The sequence below is a fragment of the Notothenia coriiceps genome, unplaced genomic scaffold, assembly GCF_000735185.1.
Source record: "Notothenia coriiceps isolate Sejong01 unplaced genomic scaffold, NC01 NC01_scaffold00037594, whole genome shotgun sequence".
NCBI classification, from domain to species: Eukaryota; Metazoa; Chordata; class Actinopteri; order Perciformes; family Nototheniidae; genus Notothenia; species Notothenia coriiceps.
Window position 1 is genome coordinate 144191 of NW_011370295.1, and position 14539 is coordinate 158729.

Genomic DNA, 14539 nt, shown 5'->3' on the forward strand with positions numbered 1-14539 from the left:
GGGAGGAGGCAGCGGCAAACTTATTTTTAGCCACCTGAAAAAGGCCAAACTAATAAAGATCAATATCAGTATAACTCAGTGGTTCTCAAAGTGGGGGGCGCGCCCCCCCAGGGGGGCGCAGAGGCATGACAGGGGAGGCGCGAGAGACCAGGAGGAAAAATGGTTATAAAAAAAAAAAAACATAAAAAAAAAAAAAAANGAACTGGGCAGCTATCTTGGTGAGTGACCGGCGTTAGCTACAGAATGTTAGCTAACGTCACATCACAACATTGTGAAGTTAGCTATCATATATCAGGCTATAACTAAAGTAGCATTGATAATATAGTAACGTTACTGGCAGGACTGTTGATACTGATCCATAACAGAAACTAATGCGCAAGTATCAGCCGTATCTCGCGTTACCTAATGCAACTCCACACACTACGGTGCTGTGTACCGGAGGGGAGATGCGAGATACGGCTGATACTTGACGATCTGGCGGAGAAAGGTTGTGGAGCCTCCGTTAATATGCCGTTGTAAATGGCTTGATGGAAAGCAGGTGTGTAGTCGGGGAGGGTGCACAGCTGATTGCAGCAGGTGAGTGGAGGTTGAGCCGGGAGCCAGGAGTGACAGCCACCACGCACACACTAACAACACAGACAGGGGGAAACAAACAAACACAAAGGAGACGGCTGGAGCAGTACAGCCACCACAGCGTTACCTAATGCAACTCCACACTACGTCTTACGGTGCCGTGTACCGGAGGGGAGAGAGAGAGAGCAGCGAAGGGGGGGGAGAGAGAAGTAATACGGTTTCCTGATAAAGCTGTAGAGAGTATGTGCTGCAGGGAGGTGGATGAACAACGCACCCAGGAACGAACGCTAGCTCCGGTCCTTTTTACTGTGGACTCGATGTCCTGACAGGCTGGTATTTGTGCAACCTGCACAAAAACAATACTGCACCATGATTACAAATGGTGAAATACAATGTAAAACTACTGAAAAATACCAGCTCACTAAAACACAACCGCTCAACTCAACGCAACTACTAACTTTACCCGCGGTCACGGAGCGTCCACACAGCAGCGTGCATTTGCGCTTGGCGTTGGGCGTGTCTAAAGCTTGGGGAGTCAACGCGAGCAACGCGACCAACAACCAATCACATGAATTTCCCGCCCCCGACATACAAAGCAAAATGCTAGCATTCCATGCTAGCTATATATACTGTCTATGCCTGCTAGCTGTCCATTAAATGTTTAAACGAGGTACACTGGATATAAACTCCCCAAACAGGCGAAAACCTACCAGTTTCACCCACTATCTCTGCCACCTCCCTCCATGCCTGGCTCCTCCGGTTTGTATCCCGGTAGATGAACAGCTAGACTGATCATACAGCACCGGGTGATTCACTACTCGCAGCATACACGCGGTTTGATTGGCTAGCAGTTGTACTGGCAGATTTTCATAAATGGGATTTGATTGGCTGACGCTGCCGTCGAAGCTTCAAAAGTTGAACATGGTTCAACTTTTGACGCGAGCAACGCTCCCCACAATGCAGTTCGGCGAAGCGTGACGTCACCCCATTCAAAGTTGAAGCTTCAACGCACGCCGCTGTGTGGACGGGCCGTAGCGCTACGGACCCAGAATCAGCACTTTTGTAACAGGGCTGAAATAGAGGGGTATGAGGAATGCTACAATGGGTGATCTGTATATATGTATAGATATGGCCCTGTTCAAATATAGCATAATAGGTGAGCTTTAATATCCATACGTCCAAGAGTTTAACAGACCTGGTAACGTTAGCCATGTCAACTTTGACACTGACATATCCTACACGCGGTTCCGTCACGTTGAAGCTTGCCGGTGGGCGTGTCTGGCGCATGACCACAATCAATCAAATGAATCTTCCGCCCCGACACACAAGCACGAGGTTTGATCGGCTAGTGCTTGTACTGGCATATGATTTGATTGGCTGGCGCTTCCGTCGACGCTTGAAAAGTTGAACTTTTCTCAACTTTCACCGCGAGCAATGGAGGCAAAGCGAAGCAACGGAACCACAATTCAGTTCGGCAAAGCGTGACGTCACCCCATTCAAAGTGAATGGGAAGCGTCTCCGTTGAAGCATTATTTTGTATCCGTTCAGAAAGCATGGAAGTAATCAGAAATGATACATGAGTGGGTTTATAAGTATCCATCGCCAATTTGTTCGAGGGTGTCATCCATCATTTCACATTTTTACAAGGAACTCAGCAAAATGACTGTAAAAGGACAAATCAATTACGAACAATGATAAAAGTCAGTCTGAATATGGCAAGAAAAACAGGATGACTAATGTCTGATGTGTGGTTCCCAGCCTCAACAAAGTCAAAGGCCACCAACCCTCAAAGAAAAAAACCTACTCTGCAAGTTACAGATGAATGGCACAATGTTGAATGTCCGATAAATGTGCAATCTCTTCTTACGTTTATCCCAGGGTCTCGTCTAATTTTCCAACAATTCCATCGCATGTATAAATCAATAGTGAAATCATTAGGAAACAGTACCTTCTGTATGATTGGTAACTGTCATAAAAGTGGAATTATACAACAATAATAAACCTAAACACCACAATATCATAACAAGTAATCCACCAACTCTCAAATGAATTTCCTGCATTTTTGCTTTATTTTGCAGAAAAAAATTAAGTAAAATAACTCAGATAACAGATTTTTTTTAAATCAGGCGCCACCTGAAAAAGCTATGGATTTTGTTCTAAAAATGCACAGATTTACAGAGATGTTGATTCTCAAATCAGCAGCATGGCCACTTCCCATTATAGGAAGTGATTCGATTGATTTTGAAGTATATTGCCTAATTGCTTCAATAACATTGCCGGTCCTTTTAATTTTTTTTACATTTTTACAACAACTTACAACCAATAAAGACTCTGAGATCCAAAGTAACTGTAAGGGGAAGGTTGCACATTTCTGTTGAATACTGCTTTTATTATAAAGGCCTACTTTGACCATCAGAAGACAAAATAAAATAGAGGAAAAAAAGGTATAAATCTATCTCAAGTATTTGCCAAGCGTGGGAAATAGCTGTTTCCATGTTTTGTTAATCCATGGATTTATGTCCTAATATAACTCATAACTTGGCATTACTATGAGTAAATTAAACAAGTCAAAGTTGAGTACACACAAAAGTATTAGGAAAACAGTGACAAAAGCCAATGTCTGCGTCTCGACTAATGGAATAAGAGCATAAGGCAGACATCAACAAATTGAAGGAAAAGTGAATAAGCAAATGACAAAATGTCTGTTTCCCAGACTGCACTCTGCACAATTTAAGTCTGGCTTCACACAAAAACACTTCCAGTAACAGAGTTAAAAACACCCAACCTAAAAATATATATATTTTAGGCAGTTTTTTTTTATTTAAAAGCACAAATGTGAAGTATGTCTGGACCAATGAGAGCTGTTTTCATTCAATTTGAAGGGTTTGACACTTATTTGGCCCGAAATGATCAGGAAAGCATGGACATAGGGTTGTTTATTTGGAGAAGTTATTATATTTCAAATGAATTAAATCAAACCAAGGGTAAGGCGTTGCCTATAGAGTGGCCAAATCAGATTGCAGTGCATGTGGAGAGAAGAACAAAATAATTGTTAGGAACCTTAACGAGCCACCTGGGCTCAATTGACCTTAAAGGTCACCTATTGTGCAACATCCACTTTTTCATGTATTTTATACATAAACATGTGTCCCCTCACAAGTTTCAGGAAAAAATATGTCCTGATCCATTTATATAAAAACCTGTCTGAAAATGAGCTGATCAGATTTTGGCCACTTTATGATGTCATAACGTTTTTTTTGGCTTATGTAACCATTAGCCAATAACCAACCAAGGTAACCCCCCCCCCACCTTATCACCTGAATCTCCTCCTAGAGCACCATTGTGTTCTTTATAACCAAATATCTCTCAGAGGGCGTGGGGAGTGTCTCCTTATTTTCATCTAAAGTAACAGACAGAGAATCAGAACTTTTGGAACAGGGCTGAAACAGAGGGGTTTATGGGATGCTACAATGGGTGATCTGTTAGGTATTTCGAACAAAACACTTCAGAGACATGTTTCGTATATATCTGAGACCTATCATTTATTGATGAAAAACAGTATAATAGGGACACCTTTAATGTGGCTCATTAACTTATATTAAAGACAAGCCACATTAAATTCTGCCCTTTACTATTTCACATGGGCAGGTAGCACAAATATACATATGAATTCAAAAACAATGCATGATTTGGATATTCACTGAAGAAACAAAACCTATGAATAAATGTAATATCAAGCAATTTGACATATATATTGTTGAAATGTAATATGTGAGTAAGATAAGTAAGATAACAAACCATCTCAAAACCTCCGTAATTAGATAATTTGCATGTTTTTGGTGGATGTCTTAGGTCACCTTTGAGGGGTTTTAAACTATTAACCCAACAATATCAATTACTTTGCCACATGGCCTGTGGCACATTGACTCCAAGTCCACCTATCACTGAATGTTAGTGGAGAAGCAGGCCATTGTTATACTTCTGACAACAACAATCTGAGAACCATTAACTTGCTTTCATATTGTGGAGGTTTTGAGAGTCTCTGTACTTCAATGACAAACAGTTTGTTCTAGTCCTCAAACAACATTATTTTTTAAGTGTGAAGGGGCACAACAAAAAGTGACTCACAAAATGACTTACAGTGACGTGATGGATTATCCTCCCTACACCATTTACAAGGAACTTATAGATCAAATGTGTTAAATGTCAATAAATCAACGTGAAATGTCATAGAACTATCTTGGGAAACCGAATATATTGAGTTAGAATGTGACGCATGAACGTTTTCCATACAAGAGAAATGCGTCCAAGATGGCACCCAAGAATGGTATGTGAGTAGAGTAACAGACTGCACTGCGACCAATGCAATCCAGACGTCAATTCAGGGCATGCTGTGCTGGTGTGATGGATGTCCACCAACAAATGGGAGAAACATTTGGTAATTTATCTCCTCCACCCCCTTTCTTAACTGTGCCTATCTGATGAGTAGAACAACACCCACGTGAATTTTGGTCTTGTGTATCTCTATTTGTGTAGATAATAAAGAGGGTTTACGGTACTTAACAGAAAGTAACTATTTTTGATTGGCTTTAACTTACATTTCCGACCTTACAGTTCCATTTATTTGGCAAAAACAGAGGAGAGGCAATGTTTTCCTTCAAATGTTATGAACTTCTTGTCTGGCTGTCTTACAACCTTTTGTCATATTTTCCAATGCTTTATTGACGAGTCGAGAGGTACAGCTGAATGTATTTCTCTTCAAAACCGGCTTATGGGTTAAATGGCTGCCAGAGATCGTTTTCACATTTTTCCATGCAAAGCTTCTCCAACTCTTTAAATTGTTCCACAAACAGTCTCCCCAACTGAACCCGAGTTTCTGCGTGCACACACTCCAAGGTGGTTGTTTGGAGGACAAGTACCAGAAGAAGAAGTGTACCTCATCAAGAAGTGATTGATCTGTAAAGGTGATACACATTGTAAAAGGTGAAGGTGTTATTTTGAGCATCTTACTTGTTTTGTGTAATAGTTGTGTTCTTTGTTGCATTTTGGCTAGTTAACAGTCGTTTTTGGATGTTGCTTGCTCAGAAATCCATACCGATGACTCCTTCAATTTATGTGACGACCTGACTAAAGTTGAAGCCTCCCCTCCTCCCTCTCCTTCTCTCCATCTACCCCTCACTGTCTCTCCTCCCCCTCCCTCCTTCTTTCCCTCTGTGTTTTTCTCCAGAGACCTCCAGCTTTTGAACACCACACTGTCTTACCTACTGCCCTTCCACCCCACGCACACAAAGATAGAGAACCACAGGTAAGCTTGCATGTGGTTGCATGGATTTATGATTTCCTGTTTGATTGTTTCTCTGTATTTCTGTTTTCCGGGTGAGATTATCAGCTGTCACTGTCAGGCTTTTGGGTAGTGGCTAGTGCAGAAACAGAGAAGGCAAAAATCCCAGTGCATGGAACAAAAAGAAAAAAACATTTTAGAAGTTTGAGGATTTGCATAATGTTTCAGAAAAATATGTATTTAGCTAGATCTTGCATGTTTATACAGATCTTCAGTGGCTATTTGAACTGTTTAATAGTTTTCTGTGACTTTGGGGAAGGATCTGTTCTGCACTTGGATCCAGTTTCTGCATTTTTTATGTGTCTGGAACTAATCAAACTTGTTCTGCATTGTCTGCAGGGTTGATGTTGTATAGTCATGATCCTAAACTAGTTATATGTCTGATTTAAGTTGTTCATTCTGTTGGTTTTCTTTGTTGTTTATAAAATGAAAGGATTAACCTCCCTGTATTTAGTGCTTCATACCATCAACATATGTTTAACATGAGTGCATTGGTGTACGTATATCTTTATCATGTACTACTCAAACATCTGTTTTGCATTATTGCTCAATAGCTTGTTTGTGTAGAAATGTACCAGTTGATAGATGAAGTGCTGCAGATGAAGTAATGCAGTTAGGTTGAAGCTGCAGCCGCAAGGATGTGGCGCGACACAGATAATTGAATCAAGAAATCTGGACTCTTTTGTGTTATAGTTTTATTTTATCCTTCACCTTTTTATTTGATGCATTAATACATCCTACTTTGGCTTTTACTATGAGGCTTTTATAAAACATATCCATTAATTAGGGTTAGGATTCAATGCTGTTATAAGATAACTTTTGTTGCTTTTGACCCCTCTTAACATTCTAACATATCTTCTGCTTTCACTTTCCTTCTGTCTGTTGGATCTCCAGAAGTAATGTTACCTCTTCGTCTACCCCTGTTGTTCCTATTGGTCAGTGTGGCCCTGTGCCAGTATGATGATTATGACTACCAACCTGCTTCCCGGCATGGGCCCTCAGGGCCTAACTGTCATCAAGAGTGCGACTGCCCATTCAACTTCCCGACGGCCATGTATTGTGACAGCCGCAAGCTCAAGTTTGTTCCAGTAGTCCCTACAGGAATCAAGTACCTGTACCTTCAGAACAACCTGATAGAAGAGATCAAGGCAGGAGTGTTCGATAATGTTACCGATACCCTTCGCTGGCTGATACTTGACAACAACCAGATTACCAATGCTAAAATAGAAAAGGGCACAATCGACAAACTCAGTGCCCTGGAGAAGTTATTCTTCAGCAACAACAACCTGACAGAGCCAGTCATCCCTCCCTCAAAGTCCCTTGACGAGCTGAAGATTATGCACAACCAGTTGTCCAAGTTCCCTTCTGGACTGTTGAGTGACAAGGAGAACTTGACCTCCGTCAATGTTCAAAACAATCAGCTAACCTCTGATGCCATTGGGGGGGCATTTAAAGGGCCAAAGAAAATGCTGTCCCTGGATGTGAGCCACAACAAGCTGAAGAAACTGCCAGCTGGAGTGCCCGGTTCACTGGAAATCCTCTACGCTGACTATAACGAAATTGACATTGTTGGAGCAGGGTACCTTGGCAAGCTTCCCTTGCTGCAGTCCCTGAGGATCTCGCACAACAAGCTGGTGGACTCCGGAATCCCTGCAGGAGTGTTCAACGTGACTTCACTGGTGGAGCTGGACCTGTCCTTCAACCAACTGAAGTCCATCCCTGAGATCAACGAGAATCTGGAGCAACTCTACCTCCAGGCCAACAAGATTGAAAGTGAGTGGAAACTCTTTACTCTTGTTTGACTATTTTTCTAAAAGTGCTTTGTGGATCTCTCTTCATGTTTTGTCTACATTTAGTATGCCTCACAAAAGGTTTCCTCATCATAAAATGTGTAAAGTCTACTATTTGGAATATTTGAAATTGTGAACTGTTTAAAACCATGTATGCTAGAGTATGGTCGTCCTATTTGCTTTCTTTGCAGGCATATTGCTATGATTCTTTGGGCGTTATTGCCAAAGTGTACCTTTTTGAAGCCTCGTATAAGAGGTTTTGATGGTATATAATAACTTTTGAGTCATTTGTTTTTCTGCCAACTTCCACAACCTTCTCTCCATTTTTTGCAGAATTTGAGCTGACAAGTCTTTGCAAGTATGTTTCGACTACAAGCTTTTCCCACCTGAAGCATCTGCGTCTGGACGGTAACATGGTCACTCACAGCAGCATGCCCCCTGAATCCTCCAACTGCCTGCGCGTGGCCTCAGATGTCATATTTGAATAAGGACCTCCCTCAAATATATGCCCTCTCCATGACCCCCTCTCCACTACGATGACACAGATCAGTCCAAAGGCTTCTGGATTCAAATGATGTAATATCTGTAATGTCATCTTCATCATATTAATTAATATCTGGAATTAATCAAGAGCTGGGCAAATTTTAAATACAATATATGGCAATACAAGCTATCAACAATTTCGCAACATATCTCACCAAACATGTAATAAAACGTTTGGATTCATCAAACATCTAATGTTCTAATGAACATGAAGGTATAAAAAATACAAACAAATGGAAAAATGTAAGGACCAAAAGTTTTATGAATACAAATGTATTCATTTACTTTGATAATAAACACACACTTTACACATTCCAAACTTGAATTTGGTGATATTGAATACAGACCGAATGGAGTGAAAAATGGCTCCAATGTCTCAATTCAGTCGTCAACCGTGATTTTGTTGTCTGTCTTGTGCATTCCAATGTTTAGCATGTATAATACAATGTGAGTACAATAATGAATCCATTGCTGTGCAAAGGACCAGTAAATAAAGGACTGCGTTCTCAGATTCCAATGTATAATGCCTGATGTAAGAAATTATGAGCAAATGTAAAGAGTAGTTACATAGACGTATCATTTGTAAACAACTTTCATTGATCAAATTGGTTTTAAGAAAAATGCCAGTGTTTGTTAGTCGTGTCTGCCTTCTTCACAAATGGTGCATTGGCTGAAATACCATGTTTTCTGAATGATTGACTTCTTTGAGCTATAAAATAAAACAAATCGATAATCAAACACAACCAATCCTTAATGCCCAAGAGAAGAAGAGAAGAATGAAGGAGACATGCTTAAAAAACATTGGTACTAACCTTGAAACTACTTACTCTGCTCAGTTAAACCTTGAGGTGATACTGTAGGAGGTTTTTCTGGAAATCATAAGTCAAATGTTTCTTAACGTGAACTCATTTCTAGCTGTCTACTTTTATGTGCATTGCTGATTTGTATACATTTGCATTACCTGCATGCAACCAATGGTACCATTCTTTTATAATAAACTACAGCTTTTGCAGTTAAGGCGCTCTCATTGTTATGTTGTTGTTCACCATGTTTAAAAACTCCTTCTTATCAATACAACTTGACAGCAGTGTCATTTGGGTTGATGTTATTAGAATAATGTTTTTTTTAACGTGATTTTTTTTGTGGCCTTTGACTTGGTAACCGCTCTTGGATTTGCTGTTACCAAACAGAGTTCAATAAACTATGTTTCCAACATATTTGTATGATGAATAAATGTTGAGCATGTATGGAAACAAATTTGTGAAGTCGTCTCATTTGATTGAGCATAAACATAATTAACATTAAGGATTGCCCTGCACATTTAATTTATTTGCTTATCTAAATTTACTCAAAATATACTTCAAACAATAGTTCATGTTTTTTGAATAATGGTTTATTAATTGTTGGTAAAGCAAACATTAATTCTATATAAATCCAAAATAGCCACTATTTAGGTGTGACTAGATTATAAAAGAAACATATATTTTGCTAATTTAATAAAACGATTAGTTATTAAGGCTTTATAAGGTATGTTTTATTAAAAGTTGTCAGAATTTTAGGAACAAGCTGAAGCCAAGTGAAAGCAGCCAACAAACAAAACAACAAGTTAATGGAGAATACGTCCATTACTACTGGGCATGATTATTTCCACATTACTTCTTATCCTGTAAAGTGTGCTTTTTTTGGCAGCTACCATCTTCCTTTCTGGCCTTAATCTTTGAGATGAAGTAAGAATGTTTCCTGGGATTTACAAAAGGAAAAGGGTTTTTAAATGGATGGAATATTTATTTATTCTCCATAAGGTCTGTTGTTTATTTTTCAGGTATACAGTTTAAATTCAGGGCCCAACTGTATTCAAGGAGTCATACCTTGTAGTTTTCCCCTGTTTGCCCATATTTTACTTTGTATTTCTCAAGACATTCATTTACTGTAGTTACAGAGAGAACCTATGATCTTTCCCCATTTCAAAGCTGACGAATGAAACAAAAAACATCTGGTCCTGGAGGGATGCAGGGGATGCAGGGATTAGCACATAACCGCAGTTATAAGCTTTGTTATTTCAATGAAATGAATCTTGGATTATTCTTTGGCACAAATCAAAAAAAAATGTAGGAGCACCTTAACAAATGTGGTGGTCTGTATTTTTAATATTTATAACTTCATAAAGTTGTCAACTCTTGCTGTGGATTGTTACTGTTAGATTTAACTGTGGTTTAAAACAAGCTATTGTGCATGTGGCATTGTGTTACTTAGTAATAATGGACACTAAACTGGAGCAGAATTTTTCATCAGAAAAAGACTCTGGATTATGTCAAAGCCTAAAATGTCTGCTATTCATTTTTAGTTGATGTCTTCCAAACAGTTTCAGTGTCCAAAAAGTCTGGGAGCAACTGCAGTCTATTCTCCTAGTTTTGTACTTCTATAATAGTAAGATTTAAATAACGTTTTTATTCCACAGTATTGAAAGACAAGACGTTAAACTGACTATTTCATAGTCAATTTCTTAGGATGTATTTTTTGACATAAACCTGTCACTTCATTTAAAGTATAGATTGGGCCCTTCCAAAACTGTGCACCAACTGTAACAATTACCACTAATTGATGTTGATGTGCACCACATGTGCTGACACTAGTTTCTTCCAAAAGTCTTAGTCAAGAGTTCCTTACGAGAGCAGACACTAAGATGGTTAGTTGATTAGATTCCTGGCATTTATACAAATTATGTAAACGGCTTCCAGATGTCCCATTTGATTTAGGCTACTGCTAGGTGTTTGTAATTAGATCCAGCTGTAGGGTTGAGTTTAATTTTATTTTGACTCGCTTGTGTAAATGAAAGTCGTCTGTCTTTAGGGTGCCGAGTGGTCATTTAAATACCCAACACTCCCTTATGCCATTTAATACATCTTGGGAGGTAAACATTATCAGTCTACTCACAACCACTACCATTACAACATGCTACATGTTTGTTTTAGCAGCTTTCACATTTCCTCTGTTTTAATATGGTCATTCGTACCGATCCCCAATCTCGAACCATTTCCTCCTCTTCCTCCTGTGTTACCCTTATTTAAATCATGAGTGCAGCTCCTGCCTGTGTCTAGACAATAAAGTCCTTTTATAAAACCTTAAACCTCTCATCCTCCTGCTTGACGATAAGTGAAAGTATAATCAGCTGTTGAAGACTGGCAGCCAAATTCCAAAGACCCTCCTTTAGTCCAGACCAACTCCAGCTGTTCTATCTTTTTACCGCTATTGTTATTATTATTCCTTGTCTCTAACTTGTCTTTAGAGTCTCTAGTCAGACGTTTCAGAATTGCTGTTTGCTATCCCCCTATCTCTTGTACATTCTCATCCTTTTCCCTTAAAGTTTAGACAGATGTGTATACACACTGCTGGAGAACAGTGACAGATAAAAGGAGGGGAGTCAGCAGCGAAGCTAAAGATTGAAGCAACCCTAACCCTAACCCTGGAGGGTCAATGACCGCTACATAAAAAGAAAGAGCTAGAAACTCCAAACTTGGTAAACACAAGCAGGGGGGAGACACATGCACGCAAATCAAATGTGTTGATCGTACCACTTACCGTTCCGCTGTTATATGAGGATCATAACTTTTAGCAAGAATGGGTTTCAATGACGGCTACATCAAAGGAAAAAGCTAGAGGCGGCAAACTGGGTACACATGACGGGAAGGAGGAGACCATCAGAGACGCCACATTTCATGACTCTTACACTCACCGTTGGGGAGGTTGTTTTTTTGTATTCTAACCCCTATTCCAAACCCTAACCCTAACCCACAAGGAGCTGAATTATCGAAATAGGTTAAAGGCTCCACGTTTACTGGAAATACACATGTCCATGATATTTTATGGATGAGCCAATACAAAACGAATAAAGTAGAACTTTAGTATTGTCTATCTTTGATAGTGATCTGGGGCTCTGAAAAGAACTGCAAAAAGAAGACATGTGTTTGAAAAAGAAATAAAGAAAAAAATTAATCCACCTGTAAAAAGTCTGGTGTGAATGTCTGAATGAAAACCCCCCTAAGCCCCTCTGTAACTTCACCTGACAGCCTACAAAACACACCGAATGGCCTGTGAGCTGAAATGAGCAATGAAATGGTCGTGCACCCATCCCCCCCTGCAAGTCCTCCTTCCTTTGTAGACCAAATGGTTAAGTTGGGTGGAGTGACAGCAGTTTCACACTTAACGCCACGCCACACTGATGAATTCACATTTTACAAAAAACAAGGCGACAAAACAAAAAGAGGCGGAAAAAACTGCTGGGCTGGCAGAAAAGTAGACAACACAATTTCTGAAAGGACATCCCAACTCTCCCACAATTGTCCTCCCACAGACAACACATGCTCCATCCTCTTGGTTCAACTGGTGTCCAAGGTGCAGCCTTTGGGAAATTCAACTTACAACAATACAAGTGTAACAGGGGACACTCATCAGAGTTCATTGGGAAAACATCAAGAACCAAACAGCACCTGACTGAATGCAGACCTCTCACACCTGTTTGGGGAGCAGGTAAACTTCCATCTTTCTTTAGTAATACATCTGTTTAAGAGAGGAGGAGCACAGGCTTGGGCAGTGCAGTTTTCAAATGTTTTTTATCTGAATTATCTTCATTTTGATGTTTTGCACCTTGCTAGCATCTGTTCCAGTACTTGCAGTTTAAATGTAAAAGGGGTGAAGGAACCTTGGAAATTAAAAAAGTATTTGAAAGTGTTTATGGGCACGTTGTTACATGCCGTTTTTCTTTAATTTGGTCTAGTTTATGAATTACAATGCTTAATGTCCGGACATAGATAGATTCATAGACACAATTGTGCTAAACTATGGCTCAAGTGTATAAATAACACATATCTTGGAAAGTAACTTTCCCAGCCAAACCAGTTGTTTTCCACATTATAATTATCCATAATCAGCTTTATAGGCAGAAAGCCATGTGAACTTTTCCAAATGTTTCAAAGTCATGTTGATTTAAGTAGAGCCTTCAAATGAAACGGATCCTGCAAAACGTATGCAGTTAATAATAATTACCATAGCTGGCTCGGACACAAAGCCCCTTGCAGGAAATCAGCATTATCATATTCCTCTGCATGTGTTACTTCTCAGTCTACCAGGCAGATTGTAGTCAAGATTTATTCATAGTAATATATATTTATTTAAGATGAGATACATAAAGCCCTGAATGACAATTTTCAATGGTTGGGATGTTCAATTTTAAATCTTCATACGCATTATTAAAGAGTTGTTTGTTGTAAGACTGGAGTAAGTATTTGGTTACTTACTATTTAGTTCCCTGTAAAAAACAGATATGTCTCCTTTTGGTGTAATTGCTGACTAATTCATGATTGAATTCAAAAATGATATTAAGGCTGCTGGTTGGCCATAGTAGTAGAGTTGCTGAGTTATTGGTAATAGAGGCTTCAGGCTGTCCTGTTGCATTTAGACTGAGACTATTAGTAGCTTCTGCTACCTGTCTGCAAACTGGTTTGAGAGAACATAATCTTCTTTAATTTTCATGCGTTCAAAAAGCAATTATACACTTTTTACTTTCAGAAAAAATTATTATGGATATTTCTAAATAACTACACATGCTGTGATTAAAAGATAAAGAAATAGAGAATGGCATGCAAGGAAGTGAGGTTTACTGTCCTAAACAGCCAAGATATTTAGTACAGTAAAGTTTCCATTCATCTTAAAAACTTCTTCAAAGTACAGTTTCTACGGCCCGTCTACACAGCAGCGTTAAAAAATCTTCCAACGCTTCTGCCCATTCACTTTGAATGGGGTGACGTCACGTTGCCTCGCTTTAAGCGAGGCAACGTGACGTCACCCCATTCAAAGTGAATGGGCAGAAGCGTTGGAAGATTTTTTAACGCTGCTGTGTAGACGGGCCGTAGAAACTGTACTNTTCAATTTCTCTTCACACAAAACGTCTCCTCGCAGGATCAACACTAATTCAGCTGACTCTTATATTTGATCTAATTCGTAGATTGTCATGTCTAAGAAACTTATAGTGAAAGTTTATTCTTTATGTTAGTTTGGTCATGTCCCTTTGTCCTGTGCTTTATGTTTATTCCCTTAATTAATTCTCCCTCTCATTTCAGGCCTCCACGCTCCCCGCCCCCTTCTGTCTCCTGCGTCCTTGATTATTTTCCCCGCCCTGATTGTTTCCACCTGTGTCCCCTTTACCTGTGTATATATTGTGTTAGCGCCCTCCTGTTCATTGTCAGTTCGTTGTCTCTCTATGACCTACGTTCCTGCTTACCTCACGGACTTCTCA

At 39.5% G+C, this 14539-nt stretch overlaps 1 protein-coding gene across 1 annotated transcript; it reads left to right on the forward strand.

Moving 5' to 3' along the window:
* Positions 1–5794: 5794 nt before the first annotated feature.
* On the forward strand, positions 5795–9504 carry lum (lumican). Its single transcript, XM_010797227.1, has 3 exons — positions 5795–5878; positions 6809–7687; positions 8038–9504. Exons 2-3 carry the CDS (start codon positions 6814–6816, stop codon positions 8190–8192), a joined length of 1029 nt encoding a protein of 342 aa, XP_010795529.1. The 5' UTR covers positions 5795–5878; positions 6809–6813; the 3' UTR covers positions 8193–9504.
* The last annotated feature ends 5035 nt before the right edge of the window (positions 9505–14539 follow it).

Bases quoted from the DNA above. Each gene is read 5' to 3' on its own strand.
- lum (XM_010797227.1), top strand. From the start codon at position 6,814: ATGTTACCTCTTCGTCTACCCCTGTTGTTCCTATTGGTCAGTGTGGCC. The intron at 7,688-8,037 runs GTGAGTGGAAAC...CATTTTTTGCAG, and splicing joins CCAGGCCAACAAGATTGAAA to AATTTGAGCTGACAAGTCTT.